The sequence below is a fragment of the Solanum stenotomum genome, chromosome 5 (assembly GCF_019186545.1).
Source record: "Solanum stenotomum isolate F172 chromosome 5, ASM1918654v1, whole genome shotgun sequence".
NCBI lineage: Eukaryota > Viridiplantae > Streptophyta > Magnoliopsida > Solanales > Solanaceae > Solanum > Solanum stenotomum.
The window spans coordinates 7283530-7292056 of record NC_064286.1 but is presented as its reverse complement, the minus strand read 5'-3'; the positions used below and the strand labels follow the sequence as shown (position 1 = coordinate 7292056).

The following is an 8527-nucleotide window of genomic DNA, read 5'->3' as shown; positions in this document are numbered from 1 at the left end:
GATTTCTTTGTCGATTTAATAACAAAGTACTCCCTCGCTATCTTTAAATGTAGAAGCTTAACTGCTCTTTGCAACTGTTTCTTTGAATTGAACAACATGCCTTTTTCAATATAAATAGCACCATTCATGAAATCTTCCGGTTCACCCCATGTACGTTGTGATGTACATTCATCATATGTATCGCCAAAGATATCTGGACCATCGTGGAGATGATCCAGATAAGGAATTTCATGATTACAAAAAGGACTCATGGACATTGGTCTTGGCGACCGATTAGGCATTAAAAAATCATCATCACTAGATGATACCTCAAATGGAACATTATCTCCTGATTCCTCGGCATTAGGCAAATCATCACTATCACTAGCTGAAGGTGAGCCGTAATTTGGAAGGTCACGATCATCGATATTTATAGGATCAATGGGCTCATCTTGTATGATATTTTCCCTATATATATAAAAAAAGTATAAATATTTGTCTCATGCAATTAACTTACTTAATTAAAAAATCAAGTGTTGGGCATACCGACAATCATCTGCATCAAAAGTAGGCGAGACATGAAAATTTGAGGATGTCCCGACATTTTCTGTCATTTGAAAGTGTGAGGACTGATCAAAATAATTATCTAGTCCATAACTTGAAGCAATATTCCTATCTTGCTGAGGTAAACCACTACAAAATATGTAGTAATAATAATAATAATAATAATAATAAGAATAATAAGAATAATAAGAATAATAAATCATATAAATTAATAAATAATTGACAAAATCAACAAATAATAATCGAAATATAATTATTGAGCATTACCAGTCACTTTCATTGATAGTTTCGTTCAAATCAACATCATATCGACCGGTAAGAATATTTTGATAATAAGTCATGTTAGAAAAATCAGTAGATTGAGTTATCGGAAATCCATCAACGCTATTACGATTTTCTAATCGGGGATGGACATCGACCGATAAAGGAGAATGTTGTTGACTAGTCTTAGTCTCCTTCCTAACATAGATTTCAAGTATTGTTAACTTGATTTGATCTATGAAGTCATTTGGAACCCTCAAAAAGTCGGTCAACGATTCGTCATTATAGATAATCCACTCTCCAAAATTTACTTGTCCTTGTGCTAAAAATGAAGTAGGGTATTTTTCGACTATAATCAAATTATAATCAGTACTATTTATACCCATTCTTTTATAAATTGATGAAAGAAATTTATGATAGCGGACATTAATTGAATATTTAGCATTGTGTTTGGAAGGACAATTATAATAAACGGTATTTCCGTCATGTATAATTTCGCCATCCCAATAAATCGAAACTCTAACTTTTGGTTTAGAAGACATTTTTTTTTTGAGATTGAAATGAACAAATATAGAAGACTTTATGTTGTAGGTGCTATCAACTATGTTTGAACATCCTCCTTAAATAGAGATTGGAGGATTTTTCAGAATAAAAAAATAAAAATACATAGTGGAATAATTTTTTCCATTTTTATGATATGTCAAATCAATAAAATTGATTGTATGACACAAACACTGCAAAAAAAAAGATAAAGAGATGGGAAAAATATTCCTCTTTGTAAAGTGGAATTTTTTCTTCCACTTTATTAAAGTGTAAGAAAAAGTTCCACTTTACAAAGTGTAAGAAAAACTTACACTTTATAAAGTGTAAGAAATAGTTCCATTTTATAAAGTGTAGGAAATAGTTCCGTTATATATTAAAATATATACGTTATGGGACTAACGGAAAACGTTTAGAATATTAGATAAAGTGGAAATTTTTCTTCCACTAAGCCTATTTTAGTTACTTCCTAAAGTTGTGGCTTATTTTGGTCACTTTTATGTTTTTGTGGCTTCTTTTGGTTCCCACCTCCACTTCCTACCAAGAATTTTTCCATTCAAAAACTTCTCTACACAAACCTTCTAAGCTAGATTTTTCTTCTATTTTTTTTTCATTTCTTACTTCTAGGCATTTGGCACCAAAATTTCCCTAATTTCCTAATTTTTATATATAAAATAATGTTTCAACCAATCTGAAAACACTAACCAAAAGAACTTTTTTTAAAACCTTGGGAATAAAAAGACAAAACAATTACATCTATAAAGAGTGCATAATGAGCTTTACTAATTTCACAAAACAAAGTTATTTTCTGGTCCCAACACCACCAAAGAAACAAGTGTTCGTTTGGTTGTCTATCAACTTTTTTTTCTTTTTCCATATAAAATATGGCATTGCTAAAACAATGTTGGGTTCATGCTTTTCAAAATATAGATGTATCATTTTATATAGAATAGAAGATCGAATAACTAATTATTAAAAATATTATTTTATATAGCATAAAATATTGAATAGCTAATAATAAAAAGTATTAATAATACTTCGATTAGAACACAAAATGATGAGAATACCATCCATTCAAACTTCTAACTTTTTTTGTCAAAATAAATTAAGAATTGTCTAAAAATCTTCATTACTATTCTCTATATAACTAATTCATGTATAACTAATCCTTATATATCTTTATATTACTGATCTTTGCATGACTAATCTCTATATTACTAATTTTTTTCATAATTAATCTTTGTATTACTAATACCTGCGTTACTCTAACCAGCAACTAAAACGACACTACTTAGACAAATCTATCTAACCCCTCAAGACATCAAATCATCAAGAATATATGCATTGCAACTCTAGCAAAGTAGACATGTTTCTGGTTTGGCCATTGTTAAATGCTAGTCACTGGTTCTTCTGCAGCAGGAATAACTATCAGCTGGGGTGAGAAAATACAACTCTACTACACTAGCATTTCTCGCAGCATATCTAAGACCAACATCATCTTTGTGATCCATTCAGTCCCAAATGGATGCACAGTATCGGAGCCAAGATTTTCACTAAGAAAAGTCAAAATATAAAGAACTAGGCGCTAAAACACTAAGAGGATTCATCATATATAGTATATACACAAAAAGAAGTATACCTATTTTCACAATTTAATTTTCCAGCAAAGGACACCCCTTAGACAAGCACAAGACTCAGCTTGTGATCTAAAATCTTCCCAAGAAGTGAAGTAAATAACATTGAATGGAGGAGGACCCGGGCGATCTACCTGATTCCTCAAATATCACTCAGACAAGTCTCAACTTATCTTGGCCACAATTTCTTCTGAGGAAAATTGCTCTCACTCCACCACATCCCACCTCTCCACCCTGCGTTGACCTTGGTGAGTCGGTTTAAGAGAGGGACAAGCTATTAATAAGGTTTGGTCTTGCAGATATCTTTGCCATATACAGAAAGACAAGAAGATCTTACTTCAAGTGCAGCTAGCCCTGCAATGCTAGGGTTGGGGGTACCTTAAAAGAGAAATCTTTAACTCTGGACACTATTCTACAGCACTACGTACTCCGTATAAATACACTTCTAAGAATTTCTGTCAACCTCTAAGATTCTTGCCAGCAATGGCATTCATATCTATTCCTTCTAAGTTCTAAGATAAATTTCTATGATTCTAGCTGCATCAGAGTTACTTAGTTACATGTAAGAGACTCAGCTTCACAAGTACTAAGCAATAATAAGGAGGCGTCATGCTATGGTCCAAAGAACTGTGATGATCAAACTGGATATAATTCTTCCAGGGAGATGCATGTCAAGAAATGTTTACTCCAGTTCTAAAGAAGGCATCATGTTATAGTCCAAAGAATGTGCACACTCGGAATGAGTCTCTAAGCTCCAATTATTTCCGCGCAATAATGACATTAACTCAAACCAATGTACTTCATCGAATGCAACAGATAGAAATTAAGAGATTAAACACATACCAGGAGAACAAGAGAAAAAAGAAGCAGATATTGGGATTATAGATATAACAAAAAGCGCAACCATCAAACCAATTTGGTCTTGCATAAATTTTCAAGTTATCCCAAGTCACTGATGCTATAACCAACAACCTCACCCCTTGACCAAAGGAAACCTGACTAAACTAACTAGGCAAAACATGAGATGCGACAATTAACATAAAGAGGTTATATAAATACACCGATATAAACTAATCTTTATCATCTCCCCATCAAAGAAAAATATATGCACATAGTCTTTATCATTAATGGAATGCGGAAGCAGTTTTAAGCATGTTCCTAAACAAAATTCCGAATTGTGCAAGCGGCTGAGACAGCATAAACATGGTCTCTCTGTTCCAAACCAGCAACACAAACTAAAATAGAGATTGTTCAATTATAATGACAATAAACAGATTACGAAAAGCTTCAACATTTTGCAAGAAAATAATTATACTAGCCATGAGTGTTAACAGCTTCCCAGAGCATACCCCTAGCCTGCATTGCCGCAGTCCTGAGTGTCCGTATTGTCCACCTATTGGCCTCAAAGAAGGACAAACTCCTGTAGGACAAATTGTGCTTTTTGCATAGCTCCTGCACAATAGGAGAAATTTTCCTCAATTGGCACCTTGGTAGCCTTGGAAATAGATGATGCTCTAACTGGAACTGCAATCCTCCAAAGAACCAATCCATCTGAGGAGAACAAGCAATGTCAATCGTCCCCGCTGTTTGTTTCTCAAACCAATCGTTCCCCTTAGGCTGTCCAACATAGACATCAGCAGCAAAATGATTCAGACAGAATTGAACGTGTTGAATCCCGGTCACAGCAAAGCTTGTGAGAACAAACAACACCCTCTCTGTCCAATTAGGCAAGGAGAGAACAAGAAGCGGAAACCAAGTCCAGAAAACCATGATCCCCAATATGTTAAAAAATCTATCAGGTACTTTTCTTTTTGAGAACAATAGCAACAACGTCTGAACAAATAGATTCACCCTGGAAACACAAATGATTGGATAGAAAGTAAAATGTTGATAGCTGACAAAGAATTTCGCCAGGGAATCAAACGTTAGCTCTCTTCCATAGAAAGTAGAATTCAATGACTTAAACAGACTTGAAGATACTGCAAAAACTGGCAAGTGCTGAAGATCAGGATCATAATCCAAGCTATTACAAGCCACATGATGAGCATTATGAGTCCATTTCCACCAAGCAATACTAATCCCAGTAAGACAATTCCCTGACATAATCTGAACCATTTTGTTGAACCCCTTTGTTGTCATAATCAAGTAATGACCAGAATCATGACCCAAATATGAAATCTGCATCCAAGTTAATCCCAACAATGCTCCAGAAAGCATATGAATCAAAAAACTATTACTAAAAAGTACACCATAGAAAGTCAAGGAAAGCAATAACCCAATAAAACAGAATGAATACATCACCCCATGACCCTTTTTTTCAAACAATCCAGCTTTAGCAAAGTCAACACAAAGCTTTCTATAATCCCTTGATACCTCAGAAACCTCATAATCTTGTAAATAATAACCAGTAAAGAAGTTATCAAGATGTTTCCAAGCAGTACCTGGATGAAAAGCAATGAATGCATCAGTTGCTTCTTGTCCAGCAAGATTAAGTATAGGGATATCCCCACCAGGGTGTTGCTTAATCCAATCAGTCACATTGTAAACTTTCCCCTGAACAGAGATCCATACATCCTCTCTCTTGTTATGCTTCTTTAACTCCTCAGCTGTTATGTACTTTTTTGAATCCCCCATTGTGTAATAAAAACCCCAAAGATTGAATCTTTATTACAAACAAACTATAAATGATGAAAATGCAGAACAGATCTGAGGATCAACAAGACAACAAACCCCTGTTAATGTAACACAAAATACAAGAAAATGGGAATATGCTTTCAAGAACTAAGAAAAGATTTGAACTTTAGTGTCGATGCGGCTGAGGAGATAAATAGTGGTGGGTGTAAATTAAAAAATTGAAGAACATGTACTGTAATTATCACATGGTTAGCTGGCTCCACTGCTTCAGAATTTGATTCTCTTGTCTGTGGTGGACGTCGTGGAGACGCTATTTGCCAACTATATCAAACGAAATTACACCTGGGTGTTCCTTATTTTCAATGGGCCTACCCTCTTCCTTTGGTTTGGTTCGATTCGGTTCGGTTTAAAGTTTATTGGTTTGATTTATCAATAATCGATTGATAGATATGTTAATCATTATAGAATCAGTAAGACATTGGTATATTAATTATTGATTAAAAAAAATTGAAATTACATAGAAATAAGGTGACAGATTGTATATTGCTCAAAAGCAAACACTTGCACATTGTAGAATAATTGAAAGTTTGAGACGGCTAGAAATAAAAGTATGACACTAAATCCCGAGTCAAGGAGTTTATGTATTAAACCGTATAAATTTAATTCTTTTAATTTACTATTGAGTTATTGATTAACTCGTTAACAAAAAAATTTTAAACTGTTAAGAATCAATAATCCGTTAATTAAAAAAATCAAAATTATTATCAAAACTGATAGTAATTCATTAACTTTTATTCGATTTCGGCTTTGATTTGAACGCCTCTCCCTAGGTCTTCCTTGAGATATTACAGGAAATGAGGTGATATGATATAAGTAAAAATTACATTAATAAATAAGATTAAATAAAATAAATTTTAAGTATTATTTAAATGACTAGTACATTATTTTTATAAAACTTTTTCCTATTAAAAAATAGATTTAAAGATAGACCGTAAGTTATCAATTCAAGAAAATAAAAATGGAAGACAATTATGAGTTTATGACATAGGAATAAAGAATTTGGAAGAGAGGGATTTAAAAACAAGGAAAAATCGTTTTGGCCAGAAAATTTGGCCAAAATGGTAAAATGACATATTTCACACTATGTTATTTTATCTTTTTGAATATTTTTATCCTATTAATTTTAATATCTTTTAATTAAAAAATAGAAAAATATTAGTTTATTTTAAAATAAAAATAATATTATAGACTTTTTAAATTTTTGGCCAAATTTTTTGGCCATTTAACATTACCCTTAAAATAAATGTATTTATGAACAAGACAATATTTAATTATAATCGTGGAATTACTATAATTTTAGACGTAAATATATTGAATATTATTATCCAAATCATGAGTAAGATCTTGCTTTAGTCAATTAAATCCTATTCATTAATTTTTATTTATATTATATATCCTTAATTTTAGTAAAAACTTGGAAAAAATAAAAAGAGAGTAATGGAGAAATGTTAGATCCCCTTATTTGGCCGAAATGCTATGATGCTCGATTTTAGAATCAACATTTACTAAGTTATATTCATAATATGTAAAAAAATAAAATTATCCATTTTTAAATAATTTTAGATATACACGTTTAAAGGTTGAAATTACATATGATTGTAGTATATTTATTTTTATTTGAATTTTAAATATAAGCTAAACTGAGTCACTTTGTCTATGGTCTCATATATGTTTGGTTGAAATTTAGAGTCTTTTTGGCATTACTATTGGAAAGCTAAACGTACTTATTTCATATAAAAAACATTTTTTTATGAAAAATAATGTGTTTGGCAAATCAATAAAACTATTTTTAAATAGTTAATTTTTCTACGATTGGGATGTAGCTAAAAATTTCTGCATCCTAAAAAAACAGAAGCAAGAAATTATTTTTTACAAGACCAAAATATCCTTTCAATATTTACATATTTCCTCATATATCTCTTATTAATTAATTAACATATTTCATAACTTTGGTAAAAGTTTCATTTAAGAATTTTATTTGGATATAATATTTTTATATTATTTTACATTTATTACCATTACTTTATAATTGATATTTTTAATTATATTTAAATCACTATATTAATATTATATCAATATTTAATTTTTTTTATTTATCTATGTATAATATTGATTGAAAAATTGAATATGTACATTTTAATCCAATAAAAATAAAAATTTTGATTAATTTTTTTATAATAGATATTTCAAATAATTCCTACATATAAAATAATATTCATATTAAAAGTACATTGATATTTGTCTTTTTTTGTAATTTGACACTTACAGCAAATTTTAAAAAAGATCAATCAAACACAATTTGCTTATGAAAAACATTTTTCAAATGAATTAGCCAAACACAAATTGCTTTTTTTCAAAAGTAATTTTTTGAAAAACTATTTTTAAAAAATATTTCTAAAAATAAGCAGATTTTAACAACAATCTCAAAACAGCTCTTTGCTTGAATTTAAGCAAAGCTAAACTTCAATCATATATAATTTTAGACACCTCATATCCAAAGGTATTATGTAATAAATGTTTGAAAACTGTTTAAAAGTGGGTAATATGATATAGTTGTGGGTACATATAATATTCTACATAGGATAACCATAAAATCTATATTCTTTATTTTTATCTTATTTTGGAGTTCCTTGACCATTTTTTTAAAAAGTCTTGATGTTCAAATAGGTATAAAGGTGAATTCAAAATTTTAAGAGTGTTTATATATAAATTTGATGATGTTTGAAGTTAAAATTGAAAAATATTCCTCAATCTAATAATAGTTGTCTATTCTACTATTTTAGAATATTCAATAATATTTGTCCATTTTATAAAATAAATGTATAATTTACACTTAGTTTCTAATTTTCCCTTGT

General features: G+C 30.5%; 1 protein-coding gene across 1 annotated transcript; it reads right to left on the bottom strand.

Moving 5' to 3' along the window:
• Nucleotides 1–4069: 4069 nt before the first annotated feature.
• LOC125864561 (delta(8)-fatty-acid desaturase-like) lies at nt 4070–5801 on the bottom strand. The gene has a single exon (XM_049544581.1). It carries the CDS (start codon nt 5610–5612, stop codon nt 4293–4295), a length of 1320 nt encoding a protein of 439 aa, XP_049400538.1. The 5' UTR covers nt 5613–5801; the 3' UTR covers nt 4070–4292.
• Between the last annotated feature and the right edge of the window lie 2726 nt (nt 5802–8527).